This window comes from Rattus norvegicus, chromosome 13 (assembly GCF_036323735.1).
Source record: "Rattus norvegicus strain BN/NHsdMcwi chromosome 13, GRCr8, whole genome shotgun sequence".
Classification (NCBI taxonomy): domain Eukaryota; kingdom Metazoa; phylum Chordata; class Mammalia; order Rodentia; family Muridae; genus Rattus; species Rattus norvegicus.
In genome coordinates, this window is record NC_086031.1 from 23,381,435 (window position 1) to 23,394,812 (window position 13,378).

The window sequence follows — 13,378 nt, forward strand, 5'->3', positions numbered from 1 at the left end:
GGTGTGGGGCTTATTTATTTTTGAGGCAGGATTTCGAGCTGCCCTTGAGCTCACTTTGTAACTGGGAATGACCTTGGATTTTGTATCCTTTCTTCTCTACCGCACAAGTGCTGGGATTACAGGCCTGTGTTCTCATACGCTGTTTATATGGTACTAGGGAGGAACTAGGGCTTCATGCATGCTAGACTGGCACTCTACCAATGGAGCGCCATCCCCAGCTGGGCTATTTCACAGGAGTATACACAGCATTCACAGGAACCAGTCCATCTCCTGGAGGACACTGGGAACAAGGCTCCTGTTCTCAGGTGACACATAAGAAACTCACTGCTCCAGCCTGACTGGGAACAATACTGAGGCTTTTTCTTGTGAAGAAAAGCCCTCAGAGCTAAGCTTCCTGTTTAACAACTGTCGACCAGCAGGCTAGGACATTCTGACTTGGGCTTGAAGCACAAATAGGGCAGACAAATGAACTGAACTTGTGGCTTGCAAGAAGACCACAGAGTACGTATGTGTGCGGGGAAAAATTAAGATGTATGAAAACTATCCATCAGCAAGAGACAGTTGGCTTCCTGATATTTCCCTGATCTCTGAAGAATGTGACTTCTGATAACTCAGATTCCATATTTTTCCAAATGACTAACGCTTGTTTCCAAATACAGAAACAAGACATGGATTTCAGTGTCACAGAGAACAAAAAACTCATTGGTGCGGTTTTCTAATTTCACACTGCAGCCAACCTTTAAGAAACCCCTAATTGTCAAGATGGGGGTTAATATAAAAAAGAAAGAACATTATGCCCATAATTATCTGAAAAGCCATGAAGACCTCATTCCCTCCCAACCATGTATCTATTTAAAGTCAGATTTTCTTCAAATGTTTCAAAAAGAATGTATTTAACAGATTGGCCACAGAAGCAGACATCGGAAACAGCTGGCTTCCATTCATGTGGACTTTGTAAGGCTCTTGAAAATACAATGCCACTCTTCCTGATGAATTTCTGTTTGAAAACACCTATGCTTGAACCATGCACAGGAGCACGTGCCCGTAATATCAGTCAGCACTTGAGAAGTGGGAGAAGAGTTAGTAATTCAAGGCCACCCTCAGCTACAATTGAGTCTGAAGCTACTGGAGCCCCATATTAAAGAAACTGAAAAGGTGTGACTTGGCAGACAAAAGCTCTTGCCACTTGAGTCTGATGATCTAAGTTTGATCCAGAACCCCAGGGAAGGAAATAACTGACTCCTCAAATCTGTCTTCTGACTGTTATCCTTACATACGCACACCCAGACCTACTTAACCCCCGACCTCCAACACACACACACACACACATACACAAATAAAAAGAAACCATAAAGAGAGGGGACAATGCCTGTTAAGTCCAGACCCAGGGATGTGGTGCACTCCTGGCCTTTGCAGGCACTGCACATACATACAAACATACAAACATACATACACACACACACACACACACACACACACACACACACACACACACACTCTGCCTTAAGTCTAGTTCCAGGCATGTAGTGCACTCCTGGCCTTTGCAGGCACTGCACATACATAAAAACATAATACATACATACATACATACATACATACATACACACACTCTGCCTTAAGTCCAGTTCCAGGCATGTAGTGCACTCCTGGCCTTTGCAAGCACTGCACATACATACATACACTCAGGTAAAATACACATTAAAAGAATAAATAAAGCTGTTTAAAGAGGTAATAAATGTATTTAAGTTTTACTATTTCCTACTCTGTGTGTGTGTGTGTGTGTGTGTTGATTGCATGCATGTGTGGGTACAACGTGCTGCCTGAGGAGCTGCTGAGCCCCCGGGTGGTGGTGGGAACTGATTCTAGAGCCTTTATGAGAACAAGTGCTTTTAACCACCATGGCACTCCCTAGTCCCAATTTCTTTGATATCAAATGACTTTATCTCCTAACTAAATCTCTCTCCCATCTTCTGCTGGTGATGGAGCCCAAGACCATGTACACGCAAGGCAAGCACCAGTGAGCTACTCTCCCCGGTCCTGCAATTAAATATTTTAAAAACTACACTTTCAATATTTATCATGGCAAGTATTGAGAAATATAGGCCTGTCAGATGTGATGGCACATGCCTTCAATCTCAGCACTTGGGAGGCAGAGGCAGGCGTATCTCTGAGTTCAAGGCCAGCCTGATCTATACAGTGAGTTTTTGGACAGCCAGAGCTACATAGTGAGACCTTGTCTCAAAAAACAACCAACAAGCAAACAAAAGAAATATAGCCCAGATAAATATATGGTGTGTGTGTGTGTGTGTGTACACACGTGTGCGTGTGTTTAATTTATAAAAGTATAATGGGGTCAAGAGAAGGAAAACTCTGCAAACTTAGGAGATGAATCTTGCCAAAATTGGAAGCTCTATTTGGAGTCATTAAAGCCCTGAGCAGGGGTGGGGTGGGGCAGGGCTGGTGAGGCAGCTTCCTCAATGGTTGAAAGCACTTACTCTTATAGAGGATTCTAGACTTCTAAAGCAGCACAGCCTCCTCTAACTACCGTTCCAGGGCTCTAGTGCCCTCTTCTGGCCTTCTTGGGTACTGCACCAGCACATACACAGTGCACATGCCTACATGCAGGCATTCACACATACCATACATATTTTTTAAATCTTAAGCAGGATGCTTGTTTTGACTCGAGGGAAAACCAAATTAGCTTTCCATGTCTCCATGCCACTTCTGTGAGCGTCTGAAGGCAACCAGGGCAAAGTATGTCCACCCCACCTCAGTCCCATGTGCACGTCTGTGGATATGTCATCAAAGGTCAATGTTGGATGTCTACCACAATCACCCTACACCATATCTTCTGTGAAAGGGTCTCCATGTGACCCTGGATGGGCCGGCTGGCTCACAAGCTCTGGGAATCTGCCTGTTTGTCCACATGGGGCTTAGGTTACAGGTAGGAACAACCACACTGGCCTTTTATGTCAGTGCTAGGAACTCAGTCCTTTTGTCGCTGTTGTTTTCAGCTTTAAAAAATATGTGTGGCATGTGCAGTACCCAGAAAGGCCAGAAGAGGGCATGGGAGCCCCTGGAACTGGAGTTGAGGAGGTCGTTCTCTCCTTCCACTACTGGAGTGTGAAGAACGTGGGTTATTAGGATTGGGGGTCCATCCCTTTACCCACTGAGCAGTCTCACCAGGCCTTCAGGGGTGCTGGTGAGGCTGCTCTTACCATGTTCCGCTAATCTTGGCACAACACCCCTTGTGCTATTTAGAAGCTGCCCCATGTTGTCTGGGCACTGTTTATGACAGCAGACTCTAGATTTTCCAAAGTCATGCAGGTCACTGAGTTTATGCACATCCCTCAGACTTGCTCTACAGTGGGTTAATCGGAATGTGGTCCTACGAACTGTGGTGCATGGTGGGCGTTGTATATAATGCTTCAAATGGTTTCTAAAGCCAACTCCCCACAAATTAAGTGGGAGAGGAGGTACACTGCGGGGACCGGTGGGGCCAGCGGCCTGTGCTTTACCTCTGGCTGTGAACCATGAGAAAAGTGGTAACAGGAAACAGGAAGGGAAAGAAAAACCCACCCTGAGCCTGGCAACCAAGTACCTTAGATGGTCTCAAACCGTGGGAAGGGATAAAGCAGGGCCTGAGGCCAGGCTCAGTGCGTAAACCCAGACACCAAGCCTGATGTGAGTTCAATCCCCTGGACTCCTGCGGTAGAAGAGAACCTTTCCTGTAAGAAGGTGACATTCACACCCACACATTACAAATAAAACCAGTAACATTAGTAACACTAGTAACACTACAAATAAAAACCAGAAGACGGCGCCTCTCCTGATGTCGTGGCCATCTGCTTTCTGAGAGCTTCAGTTCTCTCACAGTAGCGGGATTCTATCCCTCAGGTTAGTACTGAATCCATGGAAAGCATGTGGGGGTTGTGGCGGCTAACATCAGACAAACCCGACCCCAGGCTGAATGCTCTGCTCTGAAGTGAGTCCTGATGTGCAGCTCGGAAATATAAATACAAGTAGGACAGAAGGCCACACAACGGCTTTTACTTACTATGGCATCCTTGACAATTTGTTTGGCCACCTGCTCTGGTTTGCAAACAGCTGTGGTCTCTGAGATAAGCCGGGTCTCCAGGGGCTGCAAGTGGGGGAAATACACAAGTTAGCGTCCACTGAATTAAAATGAATGTCTTACAGACTGATTACAAAGAACTGTCATTTTTCGACCTTTGAACAAGTAAGTCTGTTTAAGATAAAGATCAATCTAGATTCTAGGTCAGTTTTGCACCTGTGGAATGCTCATGTCCACTGCCCATGCATGCTAAGGAGGTGCTTGCTGTTTGTTTCCTGTGGCGCAAGCCTGGCTCTAGTCAGGACTGTTGGGGTTGGAGCTGGTGGAGTAGATCAGTGTGTCACTGTGAGGATGGGCCCCTCCTCTTACTGGCCAGACAACTGCCAGCCAGTATGTGCACAGAGGCTTGTCCCTGTGACTGAGCAAACATGGCCTGTCTCAGGATAGAGCCTCCATTCTGAATAGAGTCCCCACCGAGCAGAGGAGTGATGCTGGGGACAGACGGAGCCTGAGTGAGGACAGTCTCGGCCGAGGCCCCATTGAAGAACTGCATCTACTTGCTCAGGGACGAGCAGAGGAAGCGAAGACACTGGCATTTGAGCATCAACGCTGCCTAGTCCCTACTTTGGCTGAGAGACAGTTACACAAATCACAGGCTTCTGCTCCTCAAGAGACAGATCAAGGTCGGTCAGACTCACACTTAGCTCAGAACAGCTTTCCTAATTCCTTGCTCCTTGTGTCTCAGTTTCTCTCTCTCCTCCCCCCTGCCTCCTATTCTCTCTCCCTCCCTCCTCTCATTCATTTCTTCATTAATTCATGTTACAGCTACTTCTGTATTCACACTCTGTGTCCTAATTTACTTGTGAGCAGTTACCTTTTTGTGTTTTCCGATTGGCTTTTCTTAGTATCACTTTACACACACATCCAGACATTCTTCAAAAGAAAAGTTTTGAGCTGGAGCAGTAAGCCACGGGAGACTAATGTGACTCTCAGCATAGGCTTGAGGAGAAAGCCTAGAATATATTTATTCTTCCACGTCTGGTTTTGTGGGCAGGCTTGCAACCCTTGACCTGCCACCTCTAATTACAGGGACATGCTAAATGCTTACAAAAGCCGGGGTTTGTTTGTTTTGCATTTTTAAGATTTTGAGAGGACAGACATCCCATTGATTTGCTGTTCCTCCAAACCAGGTGGGTAGGGACATGCAGGGTGCACTGAGTTAGAAGGGTGTCTGCCGCCCCCTACAGGGCCCACAGATCAGTGCAGGCTCTAGTCACCAGAAATCTGTCCCAAACTTTACTGGGGGTTAAACAACCAACTCTCAGGGAAGTCACTACCTTACTGGCTTCAGACTTGAGGAGTATGCAGCAAATATGCTTGCTTAGCAGGTCTGAGGCACAGTGTCTCTTTCTGCCCGCAGCCTGTGGGTCAGGATTTAGTTCTCAGTTCCTTCTCCAGCACCATGTCTGCCTACCTGCCACCATGATCCCTACCATGATGATAACGGATTAGTCCTATGAAACTGTAAGACAGCACCAAATAAATGCTCTCTTTTATGTTATGTTGGTCTTGGTTTCTCTTCACAACAACAGAACAGTCACCGAGACAAACCCATGACGGACAGATCTAAGCTTTAAAAAAAATTAGTAGAAATCAAAATATCAACGCAAAGTTGGAGGAGAAAGAAACTGTGAGTGAGTGAGGAGGTGATGTGGTCAGCCAGGAAAGCGGGGCTCCTACGAAATAACTACACAAAGAATGCTTCCAAGTACTCCCAGGGGCAAGAGTGAGGCAGATGTTCCAGACCGGGAGCATGTGAGCGAGAGACAGAACAACAGGGCTACCCCCGATCTAGCATATGAAACGAGAACACTTCATGTAAAGTGACATTGTAAAAGATAAGAAGGAAAAGGAATGTCACAAACAAACACCGCCAGCAGCCCACACCGCCCATAAGTCTGAGGGTGCTCAGTCACTGCTGAAGGCATGGCCCAAGTGCATTGCGGTAGGTAAGGTGGGGAAAGGTGGAGGCCCAGGGGGAGGAATGTGCTGCTGAGGTTATGGCTCTCCTGTCTGTATGCCGTACCCCCCTTTTCTGCTCCCTGAAAAGAGAACTGATCTGCCTGCCCAGTTCTCCCTGTCCTGATGGGCGGGCGTCTCTGAACCGTGAGCCAAAAGAAACCCATTCAGGCTGCTTCTCTCAGGCATTTGGTCAGTGGGTCCCCAGGAACTGTGGAAGCTAGAACTCAGTGAGAAGCTGTGAGGACCATCATTTTTAACTCCCATCCAGTAAAACAACCTACCAAACACAACAACAAAAAGATAGCAAGAGGAAGGTGCCAGTTTTGTGAAGGCGGGTTCTAACAAATGTTACCTCTCACGGGCCTTTCTCTGGCACGACTGAAGGGCCACCAAAGTGAGCAGAGGAATGACAGAAGTGGAAGGCGCAGACCCCAACAAGCGACAGTGGAGTGCAGAGGATGCTGCCCCACCCCCCGCCCGGGCCTGTGTCCTGTCAGGAGATGAGACAAGGCTTTGAGGGATGAAAAGTGAAAGTAACAGAAACCACAAGTTCACATGGACCAAAAGATTCAGTTCTCCCCAGTGAATGAGCTTCAAATGCTCACAGTTAAATAGATACACACAAGAAAGGAAATGCCATTATACAGAGGCTCGACTTCAATAACATTCATAAAGTTGCACATAAACATAGAGTCTGACTCCATCAGAGGTGACCCAGGGAGAGCAAAGTAGAGCTGAGGCCCAGCATTTAGCTTTCCTAGTTAAAATACGCATGACTGTGTGTAGGTATGTATGAATGTATATATGTATGAGTGCATACACGCACGTTATGTAGGTACGTACGCATGCATGGATTGGTTTTAGACACATGTGTGAATGGCTCCCTCTGGGGATCAGAAGTGGGAGAAATAGGCCACAGGCAGCATTAGACAACTACATCGTATGAGAGAACACTGGGCTAAAAGTTGGAAACAAGTTCAACTTTAAGAAAAGGGACTGGAGAGTAGAAAAAGAGAGGAGGAAGCTTTGCCCGGAAAGTCAAACCTTGGCTTGACACCCTGCACCCCACAGACCCACTACCTGGTAAATGGCCAGGCCATAGTGGGGTAAATTCACAAAAATGACACTAAAGCTGCAGAGCAGGGCTAGGGAGATAAAGCGCCTGCCTATCTGGCCTCTGAGCACACGCACCTGTGAAGCCAGCCACGAGGATGCAGAGACAGGAGAACGCTCACCGGCCAGTCAGCAGGGCCTACTTGACAACTCAGGACAGTGGGGGGCCCTGTCTCAAAACCATGGACACCACCTGAAGGATACCCAAGGTTGTTCTCTAGTCTCTATCCACACCCGCACACTCCCAAACATGCATACATACGTACGCACATACACACACATGTGTGCGTGTGTGCACGCACACACATGCACAAAATACATCACACACACCTCACTCAGAACACACAGCATCCATCACACACACATAACACACAGACAATATACATGTATCACACGCCACAGCACACACAGAACACGCATATCACATACACAGAACACACATATCACACTCACACTCACACACACACACACACACACACACACACCATCGTGCGCGCACGCCTCACAGAACGCGTTATGAAGGAATACTGACCTTCGTTTTGTTTTCCTCCGCCAGCCCCGGAGTGTCAGTGTCTGGTGGGTAGGCCACAGTGACGTACACATTATACGGCTTCACCTGCTCACACAAACAAGGTTTGCATTCTCAGTAAACAACACTTTGCATTTGTATTCATCCCTGTACCCAGTCTCAACTGCCCTGATTCTTAGAGCATCGGTGCCAAGCTGGGGTCACAGACTCTTTGGGGGGCTGTACATCAGATATCCTCATATCAGATACATTCTGATTCATGACGTTACAGTTATGAAGTAGCAATGAAACAACTTTATGGTCAGGGGCCACCATGACATGAGGTGGATGAAAGGGCCATAGCATTGGGAAGATTGACAACACTGATGGTTGTCAGGCCGTCAGTGAACAGCCACAAAATGTCCAAGGGGCCTTCTCCATGAAGATGACTTAGAAACAGTAGCATGAGTTCCCCTGACCCACACTGGACCATAGCTGGCTCTCGAGTGTGTCAAGCCCCTTCTAGTCGGGTTCTTCCTTCCTGCTGACCAGGCAGGGGCTGGGAGCTGCCCAGGGAGGATTGTGCACGCTGCGCATGCTGTGGAACGACAGTGTGCAAGTTTATCACAGACTCTGCCCACAAACGGAACAGTTTCAAGGCAGGAGGCAGGTCTATGCCCTACCTATGAGGTTAGTTCTTCTGCGTTTCAGGCTGCTTCCAATACTGTTATGATCATTTCAACTGTAAAATACTGTGTCTCCCAGTGACTACCCTGCTGTGCATTGCTGTGCCTGAATCCAGGACTGGAACTCTATCCATCCCTGCAGAAGTCCCTGTACAACCACCCACACAGCATCCATCGGCAGAAAGTATCTTCACGCTGGACAGACCCCCAAAGTAGAACCAGCCAAGCAACTCCTATAAACAGGCCTGTTAGCATCCTAAACTCCACCCCTCGGTTACCTGGCAACAGTCAGGTATGCCTGACACTGTAAAAGGGGTTGCTTGCCCCCTTCTCACTCTCTTGTTCCCTCTTGCTCTACCCTCTTCCCCCTTTGTCCTTTCTCTCCTCATTCCCCTCTCCCCTCTCTCACACTCATGGCTGACTCTTCTTTCTCTGCCTTTTTCTGCCCATACTACCCTCTTAACTCCCCTCCCCATGCCCTCAACATATTATCTGTGGTGGGACCCTCAGGGGGAAGAGATGCCTTAAAATGGGCCTGCTGAGGCACCCCCAACCGCCCATACCTCACCACACCTCCATAGGTTCCCCTGGTTTTCTTTATAGCTACTACGCCTATTCCTGCCTCACTCTAGCTCTTCCAACACCGTCTGCCTCCCTCTTTCTCTTCCCAGTCAGCCACTCTACTGATGAAGACACCCCAGAGATCCCAGAAGTCCTTTTCGACGCCCAGTTTCCCAAAACTGTCCACCAGCAGCCCCGTTGCCATCGTCCGCTCCTCTATTGCCTGGTAACCAGCAATCCAAAGGTTCGGGCCATCAGGTTCACTTTGGCCTGCCTTCTTACTTACTGTTGTCCTCATAAAGACATCCGGGCAATTGGAAGGGGCGGCAACAAGGCTAGGGCTAAAAATCTTAAGGAAGAACTCCAACAGCATTCCACAGCCCCACCCTTCTACCAGGGAGCCTGCTCTGCAGCTCCCAGATTCTCTTAGTGACACAGCTATGAAGCCTTGGGGAGGGTTACATGGGTCAAGAGAGAAAACAGTAGGTACAGTGCACCCATCCAAGTGACCGCAGGAACGAAAGTTGGTTCCATTCCATGCGGGTACATGGCTTGGCCTTGCCAGGGAGTGCTTGCTGTCTTCCAGGCCAATCTGACTCTTAAGCGAGCCAGCCTGAGCAGTGATGAGTGAGAGTGACTTTTCTCACACTTGCTCTCGAGATGGTGACTTAATAAAATGTCTCTGGAGGTCAGCCCTGTATTGGGACCAGAGAAAAATGGCTTCAAAAGAAAGAAAAAAGTGATAATTAGGCGTCACAAAGACCGGTTTCTCGGACCCACTCTGCAGTGCCTCCCCCATTGCTTTGCCTCCACAGTTAGGGCTGCAGTAGTTATTATAATCATCAAAACCATGTTTCGGGCTGGAGAGATGGCTCAGTGGTTAAGAGCACTGACTGCTCTTCCAGAGGTCCTGAGTTCAAATTCCAGCAACCACATGGTGGGTCACAACCATCTATAATGAAATCTGATGCCCTCTTCTGGTATCATAGCCTGTGTCTGAAGACAGGTACAGTGTACTTCTATATAATAAATAAAATTCAAAGTCGTGTCTCTCAATCTACAGTTACGACAGCTCTCTCATGGGGAGGGACCATAAACAGCAAGGTGGAGAGGAACCGGTCAGTCACCTTTGGAACCAACGCTGTTTCTGTAATCATCAAGCACAATTATCCTGCTTAGCCTATGGGTGAGTGCTTCCAGCAAATGCTTACTAAATTACTACTGTACGCCCACATATTCTCACATATAGGCATGAACTAAATGGACAATTCGCTGTCCATCGCCCAGTTCCCGGTCTCCTGATGCTCTCGTTCACATAATCTGCAAAAACCAGAGCATACAGAATCATTCCTACACCTCTCTCTGTTAACATTACAACCCACACAAAGAGGACAGCTTAGCGAACATTCGACTCTGATGATGAGCGTTACATCTGATCTCACCGAATCACACCTAGCTCATTTGTTTCTCTCAGTCCCTAGGAAATGGCCATTTTCTACTCTCCCACCCCGCCTTCTCCCAACCTGTCTCCATTTTCTCCATTCCACCTGGCATCAGCCTCCAGCAGGCAAGACAATGGATGTCTTGCCGAAGAAGGAGTTTACCATAAAAAAAAAAAAAAGAAGTGCCTCCTAAGAGCTGTTCTGTTAAAAGAAGAACACTGGGGCTGGAGAGGGAACCCCAGCTGCTTACATCAAACCAAAGAATCCGAGCTCCAGCTTACTGGTCTACTAGTGGGAAGAGATGGGGCAGGGGGCAGGAACGGTCTGAGTAAGAGCAGGAGAGGTGCTGGATGGGGAGTCCTGCTTCGTTTTGGTTGAACCTTGAATACATCTCTGGCTATAAATGACTTCAGAAATACACGTTCTAGAGACATTGTGTTTTTGAAAAGCCTTTAAATAATAAATTTGTATTTAAGAGACTGCAAAAGAAAAAAGAAAGGGGTTGGGGATTTAGCTCAGTGGTAGAGCGCTTGCCTAGCAAGTGCAAGGCCCTGAGTTCGATCCTCAGCTCTGGGAAAAAAAAATCAAATCCAAAATACCCACATAGCATTCGAGTATATACTGTGCCCACATTTTCAGAGTTTATTTTCAGAGTTTGTCGCAGGGAACAGGGTGGTAACTAGAAAGACTTAAAAAGTTAATTAAAACAAAAAGTTTACCTAAAGCATTAAGCATTTAAGCAACTATGTTGATTTTATTCATGAAAAACTGATCAAATTATCTACATTTCAAAAAATAATTATTTGTTTATAAGGGAATCTTGGTTTGAGGCAAATTTTGCTACAAAAGCCTCAATTATCTTCTCCAAATAAAATGGCAGTCTTTTAGATGGTGTGTTTTTGTTTATTTAGGTAACAATGCTTCTAGTGCACAGGAGTGAAGGAGACTTAGTCTCCAGCAAGCAGCATGAAGACTGCTCTTGCCATCAAGAAGTTCAGGGATTCTGTTGCAGCCACTGGGTCCCTGCTCCCTCTGAAATGAAAAGCAGTCACCCACAGATACACTTTGCCATCAGTTTGTGAATCTTATTGTCAGACCACGGGAAAGGCCTTAATGGGCATCTATTTTTATCTCTCAAACTCTGCACCTGCATAGATTCTAAGACTAAAACCCAAGCCAGATAAAGCAGCTGCCAGGTGCCCTTGCTAACTTCCGCCCACATCCTCTGCTGCGAAGGATGATGGGGCTTGCAGTCACAGGCCTAAGGCTTGTTAGTACCTGTCACCAAGTGACGATGTGCATCTAAGTAACTCACTGAATTCACTAAAAGTTCAATTTCCCTTTCCAGAAAGTAGCATGCAGAAGCTTCTGCACACATTTCACACATACAGACATGTACACACACCAACGTGGGTATCTGCAAAGAGTCCTTGAGAGTAACTGCAAAAGAATCACCAGGCTCTTCTCTTGCAGTTTCACAGCCACGCATGCCCTATTAACCCAGCACGTGTGTGCAGAGGTCTAAACCCAATGTTGAGTTTTTCTTGATGATCCTCTATCTTGTTCTTTGAGGTAGGCCTCTCTCAATTGGACTCAGACTGAGAGGACTTGTTAGCCACGGTGCTCTGGGTATCCTGTCTTCACCTGCTGAGCTCAGAATGACAGGCAGACTGCTAACCAACCCAACATACATGCGAATGCTGGAGAGCCAAACCCTAGTACCCAACCTGGACAAGAAGCATTTCCCCCAGAGTCACCTCCAGATCTTTAAGAAAGTTGTCTATGTAATGATACCTCTGCTCACTCAAGCAGAAGCAGACCAACGCCAGGAAGGGATTTCAAGTACTCTATACAGCAGACAATCCCTCCACCCTCACAGTCATTTTGCCTCCTCCTGTGTATAAATTTCATAAGATAAAAGTATAGAACGCAGGGGTTGGGGATTTAGCTCAGTGGTAGAGCGCTTGCCTACCAAGCGCAAGGCCCTGGGTTCGGTCCCCAGCTCCGAAAGAAAAAAAAAAAAGAGTATAGAACGCAGAACTCACAACTGAGTTAGGTTTTCTTTGTTGTTTTTGCAGATATCAGCTTCCTAAGCCTTTGGCAAAGAAGCTAGGAGAGGACACCGCCCGCCCCCAGCCCCCAGCGCTGATTCAGAAGACACACAGACGTAGATGCACCCTTTACCTCCATTTGCAGAGCTTCTGCCAATCCTCTTATGGCAAACTTGGATGAAGAGTAGGCGGTGAAGCCAAACAGCCCCAGCTGTCCTGCCTGAGAGGACACAAACACGATCCTGCCCACCCGGCGCTCCTTCATGGTGGTGATTACCGCCCTGCTGGGGTACACGCTGCCCAGGTAATTTATGCTCATTAATTTCTGCAAGGAACAAAGAGGCCACATGAGGTGGGAACAAGGGCAAGAGCCTAAGCCCTGCTCTAGGGGGTTTGTCTCTGCCCAGGACTAATTTATTTAAGAGAGGCAGACCTACGGTGGTTTGAATGTGAATAGCCCAGAGGCATATCTATTTGTAGGTTTCATTTCTACTTGATTAACAGTTTGGAAGGATTAGGTGGGGTGGCCTTGTTGGAGGAGGTGTGCCGCTGGAGAGTGTGCTCTGAAGTTTCAAAAGTCCACAGCAGGCCCAGTGTCTGTTCATGTTCTGTCTGTCTGTCTGTCTCCTCCCTTCCTCCTTTCCTCCCTCTCTCCCTCTCCTGCCTGTGGACCAGGATGTAAAGCTCTTAGCTACTGCTCTAGCCTCTGAACCTGTAAGCCAGTCCCAATTCAATGCTTTCCTTTGTAAGAGCTGCTTTGGTCACGGTGTCTCTTCACAGCAATAGAATAGCAATTAAAACAAAGCCCAGGACTGGGAGCTTGGCTGAATATTGTACGGGGAACTGAACAAATGCTGCAGATACTAGGACACTCAGGGCCTAAGCTCTAGAGACTAGTTTGACGAGAGTTCTCATAGTGA

General features: G+C 47.3%; 1 protein-coding gene across 2 annotated transcripts in view; it reads right to left on the minus strand.

The window, feature by feature from the left end:
• Kdsr (3-ketodihydrosphingosine reductase) overlaps positions 1-13,378 on the minus strand; it is a 34,679-nt gene that overhangs the window by 7,334 nt on the left and 13,967 nt on the right. The window contains exons 6-9 of one of the 2 annotated variants that reach the window (XM_039090876.2): positions 12,592-12,783; positions 7,743-7,826; positions 4,058-4,141; positions 3,602-3,706 (exon numbers count right to left, since the gene is read on the minus strand). In XM_039090876.2, the coding sequence (XP_038946804.1) occupies positions 3,602-3,706; positions 4,058-4,141; positions 7,743-7,826; positions 12,592-12,783 (465 nt within the window). The remainder of the gene's footprint in view (positions 1-3,601; positions 3,707-4,057; positions 4,142-7,742; positions 7,827-12,591; positions 12,784-13,378) is intronic. The other variant, NM_001108342.1, reaches the window with a different exon arrangement.